At 38.9% G+C, this 18,779-nt stretch overlaps 1 protein-coding gene across 1 annotated transcript; it reads left to right on the top strand.

Moving 5' to 3' along the window:
* The first annotated feature begins 1,497 nt into the window (after positions 1–1,497).
* Positions 1,498–18,484, top strand: SPMIP4 (sperm microtubule inner protein 4). The gene is made up of 9 exons (XM_087711836.1): positions 1,498–1,564; positions 2,547–2,702; positions 5,003–5,173; positions 9,861–9,896; positions 11,035–11,135; positions 12,270–12,337; positions 14,689–14,833; positions 15,021–15,112; positions 17,659–18,484. Exons 2-9 carry the CDS (start codon positions 2,569–2,571, stop codon positions 18,430–18,432), a joined length of 1,521 nt encoding a protein of 506 aa, XP_087567962.1. The 5' UTR covers positions 1,498–1,564; positions 2,547–2,568; the 3' UTR covers positions 18,433–18,484.
* The last annotated feature ends 295 nt before the right edge of the window (positions 18,485–18,779 follow it).

Genomic DNA, 18,779 nt, shown 5'->3' with positions numbered 1-18,779 from the left:
TTTATTTTAACCCTGCCTTGACCAACCATCACAGTTATACAATAGAAATAATAGTATAATAGTCAGTGGTTAAGTTACCAGGCTAGAAAGCAGGAAACTGTAAATTTTGTAGTTTTATCTGCTTTAGCCATGAAAGCCAGCTGGGTGACTTTGGGTCAGTCAGTCTTCCTCAGGCCAATTCACTCAGAGGATTGGTATGTGGAAAATTAGAGAAGGAAGGTTTGTTGGATATGTTCGCTGCCATGAGTTATTTGTAAAATAATGAAGGTGGGATGCAAACATACAAATAGTATGGTTCCAATATAGCATTAATTCATAAACCATCATTTTTTAACTTCCAATAGCTGGATTCATCCTTCAGAACCAAGCCAAACAATCAACATTGTGGTTAAATGCATAATGGGCTATATGCCATGTTGTCCCCTTATATAGAAAAGAATCATCATCCATAAGTATCCTTCAGATAGCCTTCTTCACTATGGTGACATACAGTATATTTTAATTTAAACCATGGGCAGCTCATGTCTGTGGATTTAGAGCAGCAATCCAATTCCCAACTCTTCTAGATAATCACAGGTACTTTTTCCTAACGCTATAATGTCAGAGAGAGAGCAGGGCCAAAGACATTGGCACCTTTGTCTTTTGGAGGCTACACTAGGAATGGAGCAGTTCTGGGAACCCATTTTACCCTTAATATCCGCCTACCTCAAACTTCCCCTCAAATGATCTGAAATTGTGCCTCTGAAATGTGAAAATGTTATTTCTGAATTTTAATGGTAAAGTGAGGGAATGTTAGAATCGCATGTAGCTTATATGCTGCTGAATTCTTAATGTTGATTTAAATGGTGACAATTGTTTCTCTTCATTGTCTCCCCTCAGAAATTAATCACACAAATTGAGCATAAACAGTCAACATATTGGCATCATTTTATAGCCTCGAAGAAATCATAACTGTAGCTAAACCACACTTTAAACTCTTGTCAATATGAAAAAGTAGACATACTAACAAGAGATTTATTCCTTTTCTAATATTGAATAATTTCAAAGTTATGAGTGAATTTGAAAAACTAAAGTTAGATCTTTTCAGAATTATGAAATTCTGTGGCCACTAGAGTGCAGAAGTTGTCCACCAAAGCTTAAAACTGATATTTACAACACTAGATAAGGCAGATTATTTTCTTTTGTGTAAGAATAGAATCAAAATCTAGTTTCACCGAAAGATAACCACTCTTCTGTTTTATCATTTTTTATCATTTCCAGATTATAGTTTATAATCTTAGCTGCAGAAGGTATCTTAATTAACTTAACTTTCATTCCTGCCTGAGTAAATCAGACACCAATATTTTTCTCTACAGTATTAAAAGTATGTTTCACTGTTTAGCCTCATTTGATTAAAGCCTATTATGCAAATTCAGACATTTCTTTTTACTCTAGAAACAAGACTGAGGACAATCTCCTCTATTTCACAAGGAGTTGATGACCAAGTCATTGTGATGTCAGATAAAAACTTGGGGGACTAGCTAAGAAAGTAATTCAGTATCCTGCACAACACTTAAATGGAAAGGTAGGTGGATTTGAGGCTGCAAGAGAAAAGTGAATCATAAACTGAGTCATACCTATCAGCATGTAGTCAATGTGAATTTAATTTAGCCATAGTTGGGAGACTATAGATTTCTCTGTCTCTAGAGTTCAAAATTCAAAGACATTTCCTCAACTGAACACCTTCTCACTGTATTCAAACTACTCCCATAATTTCTAGAGAGTATGTATATCTTTTTTATGGTAGCTGATTAAAATGGGAATTGGTGTGTGGTGGCATCCACGTGCAGTAGTGCAGGCTACTTCTGCTGACTGCCAGCTGACTGCAGTGAAAGTTCGATTCTCACTAGCTCAAGGTTCACTCAGCCTTCCATCCTTCCGAGGTCAGTAAAATGAGGACCCAGATTGTTTGAGGGCAATATACTGACTCTGTAAACTGCTTAGAAGGGCTGTAAAACACTGTGAAGGAGTATATAAGTCTAAGTGCTATTACTATTGCTAATACATTTGAAGAACACCTAGTTTGAGAAGGCTGAAATAACTATAATTGCAAGATATAGCATTTAACAGTTGCATATTTGATCATTTGAACAAACAAAGTTTGCAAGTGGGAATGTATTGTGCCTTTTTGTCATGAACTAAAGGAAATCAAAATGTCTTTTCTTGTTATATCACTATATTCAGAAATACTTAAATTCATAATATGCATATTTTACTCAATCCAACACAATAGTAAAATAAATCATCATTACATCACATTCATTTTTTTGTGATTGTGATTGCTTTATGTGACTTCTGACAAATAAAATTCTTATTTTAATTAGAAACCTTGATCTACTAAAAATGCAAAATGACTGTCTCTATTTTAGAAATCTTCCCTCCCTTATTTATGTTAAATGCTAAAAGTTCTTATCCATTTTATTTGTTCAAACATATTTAGCATTCCAATACAATCTAAATGTGTATTCAAATGTATTTGGTTGGTTTCAGAAATTATCTGTTTTTAGGTCTTCTCCCTAGCAGTTTAAGATGGAGGTGTGTCCAAGAATGACCTATTACAATGATGTACAAGATGGAGATTCTGTAGTAATGAAAACTTTGGAATCCACTGATCACCTAACTCCACTGCACATCCCTCCAGGCCCACCTATATTCTCAAAAAGGTAAAAATGTAACTGCTTTCAACTCTACATTCATAGCTTTAATCTAGATTTAAATATTTATATAATGGGATATATCTGAACAATTGCCAAGATCAAGGCTTAGTTGGTACGTTCTTGCTCCTTTGTCTAATTATCTGTATTTAGGAAAAAAAGATTTTTTTATATGGATTGTATTATTTGTGAAAATGCATTTGAAACATTAATTAGGACTAAACAGAAAATCATGTTCTGTACATAATTCTCCATCATCAACATCAAATCAATTATACCTTTTTAAATGATGCGAAACAAAGGGATATCAACTCACCAACTAGAAAGCCAAAGACATACAAAATATTTAAATGCTTCTCTTGCTTTCATCCTACTGCACTTCAACAATGTTTATATTTAGTTCAGAACAAAGTCCACCAAAGCAGCCAAGTTGTCAAAAAGGCAAGATAAGATGGCAATTGTTGCATGGTAAACAGAACTCAGCTGTTTTTTTCAATGTCAAATACACACACACACACACACACAGACACATATACATACATACATATATATCTATTTGAGGCTGCAACACACACACACACACACACAAATACATACATACATATATATCTATGTTTATCTTCCTTCTAGAACCTGCAGAAAACAGTGTTTAGGACACTGTTTAGGGCACTATCCCAATAATTGGCCTTGTATTCCAACTCTCAGGCTGGGGGATGAAATTATACGCCCCTCAGACAGGGTTGGCAATTTGGGAGTCCTCCTGGATCCACAGCTGACTTTAGAACACCATTTGTCGGCTGTGACCAGGGGGACATTTGCCCAGGTTCGCCTGGTGCACCAATTGCATCCCTACCTGAACTGGGAGGCTCTCAGAACAGTCACTCACGCCCTTGTGACCTCAAGACTGGACTACTGTAATGCGCTCTACATGGGGCAGCCCTTGAAGAGCATTCGGGGACTTCAGCTTGTCCAGAATGCAGCCGTGCGAGCGATTGTGGGTGCACCCCGATACACCCACGTTACACCTATCCTCCACGAGCTGCACTGGCTGCCTATGGGACTCCGAACGCGCTTCAAGGTGCTAGTCGTTACTTTTAAAGCCCTACATGGTATCGGACGTGGGTACTTGAGAGACCGCCTCCTGCCAATTACCTCCCTACGACCAATTAGATCCCACAGATTAGGCCTCCTCCGGATTCCATCTGCTAGCCAATGTCGACTGTTGACCCCCCCGGGGGAGGGCCTTCTCTGTGGCTGCTCCAGCCCTCCGGAATGATCTCCCCGTGGAGATTCGGACCCTCACCACCCTTCAGGCTTTCCGCAAAGCCGTCAACACCTGGCTGTTCCGAATTGTTGCAGCTGTTGAGGAGTTATTTTAATCTGTTTTTTGTATTTCGTCCTATATTGTTTGTTTTCTTTGTATTGCCCGCCTTTCCTATTGGTTTGTTAGCCGCCCTGAGTCCCCCTGGGAATAGGGCGGCATACAAGTTTAATAAACTAACTAACTAACTAACTAACTAACTAACTAACAGTGGTAGACAACCTGGTCCCTACCACCCACTAGTGAGAGTTCCAGCTTTCATGGTGGGCGGTAGGGGTTGGCTGCAACTCTGCTTTATAAATTTTATAAATTTACTTCCCTACTTTATAAATCACCATTACTGTGGAACCGGTGGGCGGTTAGAAAATTTTACTACTAACAGAGATACAAAAGTGGGTGGTAGGTATAAAACGGTTGACTACCCCTGGTTTAGGATGTTCAAATATTCTCAGTGTAGGAAATGTAAAAACAAACTTAATATATGTCTAGAATGCTCAAACTTGAAACAGAAAGAATTTCTAGTGTCCCTAATATCCTGATATTTTAAGGTTGGTTAGGTATACTGATTTGCTGTGACTTTTTCATCTGGATTATTGCAATGGAAGAGATTGGAAATATATACTTTCTAAAAGTCTTTCTAGATCATCTACAGTGGAGTTATGAAATTAGACTGAAGGCTACTTGTAATTGTAATTGTAATTTAATAAATTTATATGCCGCCCAATCCCATAGGACTCCGGGTGGCTTGTATGTTATATCACGCTAATTAATGTTGTATAAACACTGCCAATTGTGGTTTACTCAATAAATCCTGATTAAGCAAGCCATATGTGTAAACACAACTTTCAGATCTGTTACAAGAATTAGTGAGAAAAATTCACTAAAATTTCAGGTATAATTCAACAATTCTGGATCACCATAAGCTGTCAACCAGGCTTAGTATGTTATGATTGCAATTGTTCTTTCCTAAAGTTTGATATCATTTCAGATTTGAGGAACTAAGGAAAACATTTCAGCTCTGCAAATCAATCTTGAAAGGAAGTCAAGAACCTAGAGAAACTGAGCCTATGCTACCTGAATATCACAGAAACTATGAACCACCTTACAAGTTTACTCATGGACCGTGCTCTGAGGAGGATACCAAAAATGTTCCATTAAGGTTGTAGAACCATTCTGTTTTTGATTGACTCTTACATATTCTTTCTTTGGTATCATCTGCTTTAGCCTTACTCTTGTTCCTGAATGAGGATAAATTATTTGTTTTTATTTATTAGATACTTATCTCACATTTCTTGCTTTATAAATAAGTCAAGGTTGTGAACCTTCTTAATATTTCATTGTCCTCCTGTGAGGTGAGTTGATCTAAGAGAGTGCAACTGACCCAAAGTATAGCTATAATTTCCTGCTTTCTAAGCAGCACACCTTAACCATTTCACCAAATTTCTCAGCTGTTGCTTCCATTAGTTCTTATCTTGTCAAGGCACCTTTAGCATCAGTGGTGGGATTCAAAAAATTTTACTACCGGTTCTGTGGGCATGGCTTTATGGGCATGGCAGGGGAAGGAGACTGCAAAATCCCCATTCCCTCCCCACTTTCAAAATTTCCACTACCAGTTCTCCAAAACCTGTCAGACCTGGCTGAATACCACCTCTGTTTAGCATCATATACTGCCAACCTTGGGAGGAGGGAAGATTTTGCCTGCCTGCTCTGGGCTTCTGTTTTACTTACTTTCAAATCTACATGCAGTGATTTTTAAACATAGTCTTTCAGATAGAATGATTTATTACAATGGTGGGATTCAAATTTTTTTACTACCAGTTCTGTGGGTGTGGCTTGATCAGTGTGGCATGGCTTGGTGGCGTGGCTTGGTGGGCGTGGCAGGGGAAGGTTACTGTAAAATCTCCATTTCCTCCTGATCAGCTGCGACTTGGGAGGCAGAGAATAGATGGGGATGGGGCCAGTCAGAGGTGGTATTTACCGGTTCTCCAAACTACTCAAAATTTCTGCTACCGGTTCTCCAGAACTGATCAGAACCTGCTGAATATCACCTCTGGTTTATTATAAAAAGGACTGCATCCTGAACATGTCAAGTGACTTTTTGAAAATCTGACCTCACAAAGATTCTGCATGTCTCTTTTAAACTTTAATTGATTGTATGTTGAGGACTGCAAGATTAATAATATGTTCTTGAATTTAACCACCTGATAGCTTTTCATTTGCTCAAATTAAGTCTTCAATGTTACATGAAATATTGCTGATGTGATATTTATGTATACAAAAACAACAATTGTTTCTTCAGCATTAGATTTTGTAGGTCACTTATTTTAACATACAAATCTTCTCCCCACCATATTTTATTAATCTGGTGCCATGAATCGGGGTGGGTTCCTGCCAGTTCTAACCTCTTCTATAGAAGAGGTTCCACAAATCTACAATGCTGTTTAGTACCGTTCCAGCTCCCTCCCCCCGCCCGTCCATACCACGCTTGCCCTGCCCGCCGTTCACTGATTGGCTGGCTCATCAATTGCCCCGCCCGCCTCTAAGAGTCCTATCTAAACCTTAAAGTCTTAAAGCTGTCAAGTTTGAACATCCCTGGGTTTTTTTCTAAAAGGTTAGGTGTGCAAGAGTCTTGTAACTTGACAACTTTAACACTTGCACACTTCAATGCCAGAGTTCCTGAGCCAACATGACTGGAGGAGGAATTCTGGGAGTTGAAGTCCACAAGTCTTAAAGCTGTCAAGTTTGAACACTCCTGGGTTTTTTTTTTCTAAAGGGTTAGGGGTGCAAGGGTCTTGTAACTTGACAGCTTTAAGACTTGCGTGCTTCAAATGCCAGAGTTTCTGAGCCAACATTTTGGTTGCTAAGCAAGAGCGTTGTTAAGTGAATTTCTCCACATTTTACAAGTTGGCCACGCCCACCCAGTCACATGACTGCCAAGCCACTCCCACTCAGTCACATAGCTGGCAAGCCACTCCCACCCAATCACATGGCCGGCAACCCACTCCCACAAAGCAGGCCACACCTACAGAAGAGGTTCTAAAATTTTTTGAAACCCACCACTGCCATAAATATACTCTATTGCACAAACTTTAAAGTGGGGTTATCTATTAAAGACACGAAAAATTGACTGAATGACTGGCTCAGCCCCTCTCTTTCAGGTTAACATCACAGGGTATTAGGTGCAGGAAAAATAGGAAGAAATTCCGTGTTTCCCCCAAAATAAGACAGGGTCTTATTTTTGGGGAAAACACGGAATTTCTTCCTATTTTTCCTGCACCTAACACCCTGTGATGTTAACCTGAAAGAGAGGGGCTGAGCCAGTCATTCAGTCAATTCAGTCATTCAGACCCTATAAGACAGGGCCTTATTTTTCTTTGACCCCCGAAATAAGCACTTGGTTTTATTTTCGGGGAGGTCTTATTATTTTTGAGATTCAAGAAGGGGCAAGCATGGTCACTTCATGGCTGCTGCTGTGTTGCAATATTTTTAGGAAGGGCTTATTTTCGGGGGGGAGGGTTTATGTGCTCAAAAGCCTGATTGGGCTTATTATCCAGGGAAGTCTTATTTTGGGGGAAACAGGGTAATATGATGTTCACCGTTGACTTATAATAAAGATGGGATTTAAAAAACTCAAATGAATAAATGGAACAGCAAGAAAAAGAGAGATTCTTTTCTGCCACCTAGTGGACAGTTCAAACTTAATTTTCTGTAAACAGACATGCACATGTGGAGAGAGGGAGAGAGAGAGAGCTGTTTTTATTACACATAAAATAGAAAAAATAAAAGACAAGAATAAAAATAGATATTGACAGAGAGATACTGATATAGTGATAGTGATAGAGGGAGAGGGAGAGGAAAAGGGAGTGGTTCAGATATGTGTTTAACACTTAAAAGTGTTCTGTAACCTTTGTCCCCTGTGGATTTCACTCTGTTAGTTGTTGTTAACTATAGCGCGCTGTGCTCATCTCTGTTTCCAGGCCATTGAGCCAAAAGTGTCCAAAGACATTTCCATAGTCATGTCGCCATTATGACATCACAGAGTGATGTTCCCACCAAAGTGGTATCTACAGGGCGGGGCATAACCTTTTCCTAGGGGGTCACAGCAACACTTGTAATAACAACACAAATAATTCATACACCATTCGAAAGCCCATCAAAAACTGAGTTTATTGACACGATTTAATAGTCAGTATGACCACCATTAGCCCTTCGAACAGCATTCAAACGAGGTGGATAAGAACACAACAAATCTTCAAACAGTTCCGTTCGATTTTCCAGATTTTTCAACACAGTTTCCAAATTCATTCTCAAAGTTTCAACCGAATATCGATTTTGACCTTGCTCCTGAATCATCAGAGCTTCCACTTCATCCTTAATCCTTAATTATGGCCCCAATGTTCTCTGCCGGATTGAGATCTGGCGAATTTCCCGGCCAGACGTCATTGCCCCAAAATTCGACATTGTTTTCCTTTAACAATTGCTGAGTCGCATTTGCATTTCCGAATCGAATTTTCCAGCCATTCTTAAAGCAAATTTAACATTTAATAGCTCATTCAATTCAGTTTTTTATGGGCTTTAAAATGAGGTGTCGCTGAAGTTGTAAACTGCTGTCGATCTTGCTGTGACCCCCTAGGAAAAGGTTATGCCCCGCCCTGTATTTATCTACTTGCATTTGTATGTTTTGAACTGCTAGGTTGGCAGGATCTGGGACGAGGATGGGAGCTTATCCTCTTGCATGGAGTTAGGTCTCGAACTTGGGCTGCTGGCTTTCCAGCCAACAAGCCCAGCATCTTAACCACTGAGCAACCACCACCACCACCCCCCCACACACAGAGGGAGAGAGAGAATTAAAACAGTCTTAATTAAGCCAATTTGGTGTAATGATTAAGACATCAGGTAGAAACCGGCAGATTGTGCATTCTAATCCTGCTTTAAAGCTTGCTGGGTGCCTTTGAACCAATCACATTCTCTCCACTCAACACTGCTCACAGAGTGATTTGTCCAGAGAACAAAGGAGACCAGAAGTATGTTTGCCATCTTCAGCGGATCATTTTTTTAAAAAAATAGCACAATAAAAAGTAGTAGTAGTAGTAGTAGTAGTAGTAGTAGTAGTAGTAGTAGTAGTAGTAGTAGTAGTAGTAATGTGAATTTTCTGCACTTGGAACTTTTAATAACATTCTTATCAGATAACAAACTTAATTTTTAGATCCTCAGCAGTAATTATTTTCAATTGCTGCTTGTCTTTACAGAATGCTGTTATAACTAGGTATGCAATTATTTTTATAACACAACTGTTTCAAAATGGCAGCACTTCATGCAAACAAATTGTTATTTGATCTATGAAACATAAATATTTGGCTGTAGACAATTCTGCTTAACAGAAGGTGGTTTTTTTTCAAAATATTTGGAATGCATCTGGTTATAAAGCCTAATAAAGAATTGTCCTGGTGGAAATCTCTTAAAATATGATAATCACATAATAGGGAGCTTGTGAGATTTTGGTATAGTGGTTAAGACACCAGGCTAGAAAGCAGGAGAAAGCATATTCCTTCTTATCTGTACTATTCATTTATATTGATTTTATGCTAGATTTCAGTGTTAGGATTTATTGCAAGCCAACACCATGTGAAAAAGCAGAAGATTGTGAGTTCAAGTCCTGCCTCAGTCATGAAAGTCAGCTGTGACTTTGTGCCAATCACCAAACCCACCTCCATAGAGCTGTTGACTTGGTGGTTGTTTTATTGTTTGGCACCTAGAATCCTAGAATCATATTAGTGGTATGAGCAGCTATATAAATTGGATTCATAAATAAATAAATGCAGAATATTTTTTTATTCTAATTACAGATTACCTGAGTTGCCAGAAAATTCCAATTCAAACAAGTAAGCATATATCTTCTATTTTTTTCTGCCCATGTAAATCATTCTCTTAAATTCTACTCATGGGTACCACCTGAGTGTTGTTAGGTGGAGCTGTAATCTGGGCTTTTTGAACTAGTTTCAGCTCTTCATAGCCACTTTAAATATAAGCTGCATGGAAACCTAATCCCCTCAGATGAACAAGAGGAATCTATAGCCATCAAATATCATTGAACTCTACTTTCCAGTAGCTACTCTCATCATGGCCTGTGGTGAACATGTGATAGATCAGCAACATCTGGAGATTAACATGCTTCTCATTCCTGCTTTAAAAGCATATAATATTTGTGGGTAGTACTAAAAACTGAATCAGTGTGAACAGAATGTGTAAGTTATGATTTTTTAAAACAAAAAGCAATGTATTTATAGTTAGACTTAAAATTGTCAAAATAATATAAGTAATATAGGTATAGGACAAGTTCAGCCATGTAAAAAAAAAATAGGAGACTTATTCAGCTATTGCAACATGAACAATGCTGGGTTCATAATCTATAGCATAATTAATAGAAACCAAAGTTCCTGCTTGTCCACTCTTGATTCTTAGTTTATGTACTATGAGTAATAAGGTTACTAAACAGTGGGTAAACAAGGGAGAGGCCATAGTAAGGAGTTCAGCATTCTCTGCATTTTCAGATATTAGCTATTGATTTTCTGGTTTACAGAAACCAGTAGCAATGCCTTCTAAATAGGAAGTGTATATATTGACCTATGAAGGATTCAAGAACATGCTGTTAAAAATGCCTCTTTTTTGCTACCCATAGCCAAAGCAAGGTTGATCATATAGTTTTAGAATGATGATAAAACAGAAGCAGAAAAAGCAGAGGTGGAGGTGGTGGTGGTGGTGGTGGTGGTGGTGGTGGTGGTGGTGGTGGTGGTGGTGGTGGAGGAGGAGGAGGAGGAGGAGGAGGAGGAGGAGGAGGAGGAGGAGGAGAAGGAAGGAGAAGGAAGGAGAAGGAGGAGGAGGAGGAGGAGGAGGAGGAGGAGGAGGAGGAGGAAGAAGAATCCATACATACATACAGGACTTATAGAAGTTGTTGTTAAATAACCTTATGTGTTTTATTTTCTTGCCAAATATTTATAAAATATTTGCTCTATTGTTTAGGTGTGCAAGGTATCTAAAATATAAGGCACCAGGTGCTCTTCTCATTGAGGGCCGATTTCGTCCTTTTCATCCTTATGTCCATGGCAACACTGATATCCAAGGTAAAGCAAGCTTCTCTTTTTAAAATATTCAGTAGTGGACAAGCAAAGTGCTCCACTGGAAATTCTAGCAGAAGGTCTATTCATGCATATGTGGAGAAAACAGGGAATTTTTTCAAAGCAGCTAGGCAAATGTTCCAGAGAGCATTGTTGCTTTGGTATTTTATGGAGGGATACTTTGCTCAAGCCATGTACTTTGAAAAGTGGCCCTTTTAAATGCTTTCCATAGCCCTAAGTAAACAACAACAACCGACATTATTCTTTAAGGCACATTGACTTTAGTAATCTTTACTATCCACTATGCATGAAATATGAACATGACTCATTTAAAATAATGATGTCTTACAGAAAGCACTATTTAAAATCTAGCTTTTGGGGATTTCTTCCTACAAAGATATTTTTGAATGACCTATATATTTTGCTGTAGCGCGTTTTCCCTTTCCTCCATTATTTTGGTTGTAGCTTAAAACAGTGTTATAGAGAAAAATCAACATTTGCATTATAGACTAGGTTGGTAACTGTTATAGTCCACGCTAATTAGCTGCTAGTTGGAAAGTCTAAAATTAGTTGTGTGCAAAGCTCGCCAACCAAAATAAATACCATGAACCACTTTCTGTGTTTAGTGTATAGCAAAAGGTCCTATTTTATTGAAAGGAAATCATCCTCTCCCCCGAAGAACTGATAGAGAAGCTAATCTGCCTCTATTGCCATATTTTTTTTAATGTAGAATGAGTTTTTTTTCTTTTAAAGAGATAGAGATAGAGATTATTTTTCATTCACTAAAAATCCTAATAATAGTTATTCCCCTGCTTTTTCTACTCACAAGGATATTTCAATGTCAATTCAGCATGCAAACGCAGTTCCAGTATCTTTAGCTCTTTGTGTTTGCACCAAAAAGAATTATTTTAATAGTCCTACAGAATCAGAATCAGAGATCTAGAACTTTCTCTGCAAAGCCAGAGAAATGGAACTGCCTTTGTATTAATTTTCATGGTACTTTTAAAAACTAGACACAGTGTAATGGAAGAATATCACAAGCAATGTCAATTCTGCTAGTCTGAGCAGAACTCATAGGGATTCTAAGCTAAATTTCATGAATGTAATGTTATAATTGAATGTTTTCATCTGACATTGCAGTTGGCCCCAATAAAAAGGAAGATGCTAATGAATCTATCTATAGAGAAGCTGTGACGTGTTCACGTCATGTAAGTAATTATTACTAGTAGTTTAAAAACATCATAAACTTGGTGGCAAAACACATGGCATGCATATTTCAGATCTCAGGTGCAATATCTGATATCTTCCAGTAAGCTTAACCTGAAATCTCAAAAAGCTGCTATCTCTGGGAGACATAGAACTTCTTGGGGTGGCTTGGGGCAGTTTCTTTTTTTCCTTCTCAGTCCTGGAAAGAGGTTAATGGAAAGTCACCTCTGAAATATTAGCAAGAAAATTGCATGGGCTTGTCAATGTAGTCATGAGGACTGATCCAAAGTCACAACAACAACAACAACAATAATACAGTGCATTTTAAAAAACAACAATAGGTAAAGCAGATAATAACAAAACCCAGCAATGGCTAACAGTAGGAAAGTTGAAGAAAGAAATGGGGGCTATTTCTGGCTGCACAAGATCAAACCTTAAGAATAAATGCATATAAAGCAGAGGTGGTATTCTGCTGGTTCGCCCCAGTTTGGGAAAACTGGTAGTGGCGGCAGTGGGAGGCTCCACCCACCTGCCCAGATATCGCCATGGATGCTCTGTGCATGTTCAGAAGCGCCACACGTGAGCGAAGCTAGTTCCGAACCAACAGCGAAGGTAAGAGGATTTCATGCCTGATATAAAGCCAGAATTAAGAAGACATCAACAGATAGTAAGTGCCACCTCTGCAAAAAAAGCTGAAGAAACTGGTTAGCAGCTGCAAAAAGATTGCAGAGATCGATTACAAACAATGACATGACAAATAACCACTGCACCATCACGGCCCAAATACCTGCCAATAGAAATAGAACTGTAGCGGAAGAAAGCGAAAGTAATACCAATAGTAATAGGTGCGCTGGTTGCAATCTCAAAACAACTGAAGCACCACTTAGCATTGACCAATTCACCATCAGTCAACTGCAAAAGGCAGCTTTACTTGGAGCAGCTTACATCTTGCAATGATACTTCTAACACCATCAGACATCAACATCTGCCTATTCCAGATTCTTGGGAAGGACTCAATAAGTTGATAAAAATGCCAAATACAGTCTGAACATCTGGCTGACTACACAGTGAATCATAATAAAATCAACCACCAGGTACTATGTAATTTCTACAACATTTAGAAAATTATCAATTGCAGTTATTAAACTTTAAGCCATAGATATTCAATAGGAGCTTTAAGAAACACTTGGCTTGAAAGAAGATATTTAAAAAAAACCATCATGAAATTCAGTGCAAGAAATACTAAGGTATCCAGTAAACAGTCACCACACTGCATTTGAAAAAATATCTTCTATGCGATTGATTTCTTGCATGAATAGCAATTTCTTTGGGACAAGACTCTCAAGAAATTTGGCGTTATTACTTTTAAGTGTGAAAATTAGTCAGAGGAAAATATTAAATACGTTGTTCATGATCAAGGAAAGATAGAGACAGTGAAGCCTCTATCTCAGTGAAGAAAGAGGTCCAAAAATATGAATGTTTATTTAAATGTAAATAGGGCTTGCTTTTGATGTACAACTGTCCTTGAAATTCTTTTGCCGGGACTTCTTAATTCTTCTATAGAAAGTTTCTACAGAAAATGTCAGACATTTGGGGCCTATTTAACAGATTACAAGCCAGCCTTCATGGGAGCAGCCTGAGAGTAAGGCAAAACATATTGCACTTGCCATGCAAATCTCAGCATTAAACCACAGTTTCCCCACATTTCTAGCATTCAACTTGGCACATTTAGGCATTGAGGACTCCAATTTCCATCAGTCCCAGCCAGCCTAGTTCAGTGACAAGGAATGTTGTGGTCCAAAGGACATGGAGAACCCCAGGTTGTTTGCCTTTGATCTAATAGGTATTTCACTCTATTTCACATTACAGTAGAAGGACTTTTCATATCACTATTAAAATTATTCCCTTCCCTACCCCCTCTTTCCCTGTTCATTTCCTGATTTGATTTACAACAGGAACTAGAAGGAAAGTCAGGGTGTTTTAACCTTTAGTAAGGTCTGTAGTCTCAATCTAAATCAGTTTCTGTATGTGTTGAACTGACATTTTCTAAAATGTCAGCATGTATATTGAAAGTCCAATTTATTCAGAACAGCAAGGAGAAAAAAATGAATACACTTTTCATTAAATATTACATCTCAATTATACTGAACTTATTCTAGAATAAAAAGGGAGAGAAGTACATGTGAGATGGAAAATATATGCAGCATCCTGTTAGATTTTTAAATGTTTTAAAATTTAATTTTAAAAACTGCTACTTCCCAAACCAATGAAGAACCAGTATGCATTCCCAATATTGCTTCAAATGAAGTCATTTGTCAACATGTTTTATTTATATCTTTATGCCAAATCTCAGGTCACTGAAGGAATCGATCACCAAGATGAAACTCCTAAATCAACATTCCAGCCTCCAGAACCTGATCTTTCACCTCGGGCTGCCAATATACTAGAAAACGTAAAGAAAGCTCTTTGGCTATCTGCATACAAGCGAGACTACACAGGTATACATTTTTATCAAACTAAAGTATTATAGTTCAAATCACAAACACTTTCAGATAATCATTTGGTTCTTTTTATCTTCCTAAAAAAATCCAGAGGATTTTTTAAAAAATGTAGACGAACAAAATATTATTTGTTTAAAAGGAATAAAAATTATAAAATAATATTTTAATTACTTTTTTTTTTTAGGTAGAGGGCGTATGAACCCATTGCAGCTAGATGACTATGATGCCAAGCTTATTGGCAGAACAACAGGAGAACTGGGCAAAAGTATGGATCTTGTAAGTACAGGAAGTGATATCATGGATCTGGATTTAGTCTCTTGTCATGGCAACAATCACACATTATCTTTGGAATAGCCGATCTTCTTTGCAGGGTACAAGGATTACTTGAACAGTCCACCACAAACACCTAATGGACTGGTTGGATTTCAGAGGGAACTTGGGGTTGTTTTTAAAGTACTGTTGCAAGAATGGGTTAAGGTAAAGGTTCTCCCGCACATGTGTGCTAGTCGTTCCAGCTCTAGGGGCAGTGCTCATCTCCATTTCTAAGCTGAAGAGCCAGCACTGTCCAAAGATGTCTCTGTGGTCATGTGCCCAGCATGACTCAACGCCGAAGGCGCAAAGAGTTCTGTTACGTTTCCACCAAAGTGGTCCCTATTTTTCTACTTGCATTTTTACATGCTTTCGAACTGCTAGGTTGGCAGAAGCTGGGACAAGTAATGGGAACTCAATCCATTATATGGCACTAGGGATTCGAACCTCTGAACTGCTGACCTTCTGATCGACAAGCTCAGCATCTTGGCCACTGAGCCACTGCATCCCTAATAAGGGCTTAATATGAGTTGCTAGGAGGGTCTTTGTATCAATCCATCTTGTCTGCCCATTGTACTTTTTCCTGAATCAGCCTTTAATACAGTTCCTCATGTTGTGGTGACCCCCAACCATAAAATTATTTTCGTTGCTATTTCATAAGTGTAATTTTGCTACTGTTATGAATTGTAATGTAAATATCTGATATGCAGCATTTATTTTCATTATTACAAATTAAACATAATTAAAGCATAGTGATTAATCTGCCAATCTTGGTTTGGTAGAAGATCAGCCAAGCTGGATTTTCCAGGATAAAACGACCTCCCTGCCTGCCTCCAGCAGCAGTTCATGGTTTAAATGAGTTTCACTTTATTAAGTTTACTTTTTTTACATTCCGTTCCACCCACTCACCCAGTTTTCTTTTTCTTTTTCTTTTTCTTTTTCTTTCTTTCTTTCTTTCTTTCTTTCTTTCTTTCTTTCTTTCTTTCTCACTTTCTTACTTTTTCTTTCTTTCCTTCCGTGCCTCCCTCCATTCCCTTCCTCTTTCTTTCTTTCTTTCTTTCTTTCTTTCTTTCTTTCTTTCTTCCTTTCTTCCTTTCTTCCTTTCTTCCTTTCTTCCTTTCTTTCGAATTGTTACAACCAGGCATAGGAATACGTAGCGGTTAATTGGTGTGAGCAATTGATTAAACACAGATTAAGAAGTTGTCCTTTAAATGGGATTTTAAACGGGGGCTTAAACTACATCGAACTGTGCTTCCATCCCGAGTGGAATTCTTTGGGATGGAAGGAATGGGTGGGCGGGGTCTGTCCTCCCCTCCAACCTCTCCTGCCAGCCTTCCTGGGGGCCAAAAATCCTCCTAGTTCAGTTTAGCCTGCAGGACAGGACCAGCAGTGAGGGCAGCGAAGGCAGTGTGCAGGCCCAAAGTGGCTTGAATCCTGGCGTGCGCCTGCCTGGGTGAGAGCCTGTCCTGCCGGCTGAAGGGGTGGCCCAACTGCCTCGCCGGTCTTCTGCTCTCTGGCCGCCTTCGAGCCCCTGTGCAGGTGGCTGGGCTGAAGTGGCACTGCCAACAGCGCCCACTTTGGACATCCGTTGGAGCCGAGGCTGATCCACCAACCAGAAGAACCCATCTCTCTCCCTCTTCAGTGCCTCGGCCTTTCCCTGGCGTGGAGATCAGGCAAGGCGGCATCTGGGTTGCGCCTGGAGTTGGCTGCTTTGCCACCCAGTGCTCTTCATGCACCTGCCACTTCAGGATGTGCTCCTGAGCATGAGTGACGCCAGTGGAGGTGGATGGTCTTAGACAACCCCTATGAAAGGGTCTTTCGACCCCCAAAGGAATCGCGACCCACAGGTTGAGAACCACTGCTCTATTTGGAGCTATCCTTGAAGAGCATTCAACATCACTGCTTTGCCATCAAAGGAAGTACCACCCAACAGATTTCCACATGCAATTCAAGATAATATCATCTTGAACTGCATGTAGAAATCTATTGGGAGGTAGTTCCTTTGATGGCAAAGCAGTATTGTTATGTGGGCATATCATGATTGACATAGGTAATCTTTGTATTGCCAGACCACTTATTTTGCCATGTTCATGGCAAAATGAACATGCTCTGGGTCCTTCTATTAAACGCTGTCATCTAAAGAGGACTCAAAAAAATCTGTCTTCTTTATTGTGGCATCTGTCCAAGTTTGGATGACTGTGACCCTAGTAATCTTCCGAAGCCCTTGAAGACCTGGTTTTCTCCTCAAGCGCTGGTGCCAGGATGCTAGTTCAGGCTTATTGCAGTGAACTATAACTTATTACAACTCTCAGTTGCATTGTATTATTGATTTATTTTATATTGTGTTCCTTTATGTTTTATGTATTGCTAACCACTAAGAATTACTAGACTGAGATGGAAGCTCATATGAAATAAATATATAGGGTCTATTTGGTTCCAAAAAAATAATATTCAGATATGCAGCATTGTATATATAAGTCCTGGCAATCCGTTCTATTTCATTTGTTCTTCAGAAAGAATCTCTTCATTCAGATATGTCTCAAGTAAGGCCGTTGGAAGGACGAATTGCCCGTGTCCTTCAACGCAGGAAGTCACATCATCAACATCCACATGCTACAGAGAACTATGAGTCACCACTTCATTCAAGAGACCATTGCAGCATAAACTGGCATTCAGAGGGAATGCACAATAGTGGGAAAGCACCCCTGAGTCCCCCCAAATTAAGTCAAAGGGACAATTACCTGCTCAACAATTGGATTCAGTCTGAAACAGCTTGCCAGGAAGAAAACAGTCAAGATAAGAAACTGCTCTCGAACAGATTTCGGAAAATTACCGATACCTGGAAAACAGATCAATTGTACCATAGGCAAATTACAGTATCACCTGAACCAGATCCAATTCTAAAGCCTGCTGAATCCGTTTACTATGAAGATTTGCAACCCTCTCATTTAAACAGATATATTGTGTGGCATAATCCTGCCATTCTCAGTAAGCCAGCCACAATCTCAACACAACTGAAGTGTGAAAGGTGTAGTAAACCAGATTCCGAATGTGCTTCTAGTGTCGGAGAGATTATAACAAGCTGCAATCCATCCTCAGACTGGATGCCTAATTGTGGAATGGTTCGACCTCAGACAAAATTACTTGATATCCAGGATTCTTTTACAAAGGGAGAAGCCATCAAGTACTTGAACGATCTTACAAGGCGGGGACTAAGAGACCTGAGGGATCATGACAGGTATGGCAGAAAGCATAAATTCCAGGGCATCCATGCTTTCTTTTTGTAATAATTCATCTTCAAAAACAGCAGAACTTATAAACACCTCAGCCACAGACTCCACTACTGAATTGGTCTTTTTATTTTTTTGTATTTTTCTCTCTTAGTTATTGTTATGAAATTGTTTCAATATCCTCTAATGTAGGGATGGTTTAGAATACACTGGCAGGCCTCTGTGGTGTGCAGTAGTCTGCCAAAATTGCATATTCCCAATACTTTATAAACTACAAGTAAAGAAATTGCTGTGCTTAACTGTTTGTGTCTTTCACCCTCAGTGTTCCTATTCTGTAAAATAGGAATATCACTTAGCTGTCTTTAACCATGCTATCCACTTTTCAAATATTGCATCAGAATCAT

Source organism: Thamnophis sirtalis, unplaced genomic scaffold, assembly GCF_051295495.1.
Source record: "Thamnophis sirtalis isolate CommonGarterSnake01/CBP01778 unplaced genomic scaffold, rThaSir2_p1.2 scaffold_4, whole genome shotgun sequence".
Taxonomy (NCBI): domain Eukaryota; kingdom Metazoa; phylum Chordata; class Lepidosauria; order Squamata; family Natricidae; genus Thamnophis; species Thamnophis sirtalis.
This window is presented reverse-complemented; position numbering and strand designations above follow the sequence as displayed.

Coding starts and splice junctions, on each gene's coding strand:
- SPMIP4 (XM_087711836.1), top strand. CDS start 2,569: ATGGAGGTGTGTCCAAGAATGACCTATTACAATGATGTACAAGATGGA. Junction 11,136..12,269: donor TGGCAACACTGATATCCAAG/GTAAAGCAAGCT, acceptor CTGACATTGCAG/TTGGCCCCAATAAAAAGGAA. Junction 14,834..15,020: donor ATACAAGCGAGACTACACAG/GTATACATTTTT, acceptor TTTTTTTTTTAG/GTAGAGGGCGTATGAACCCA.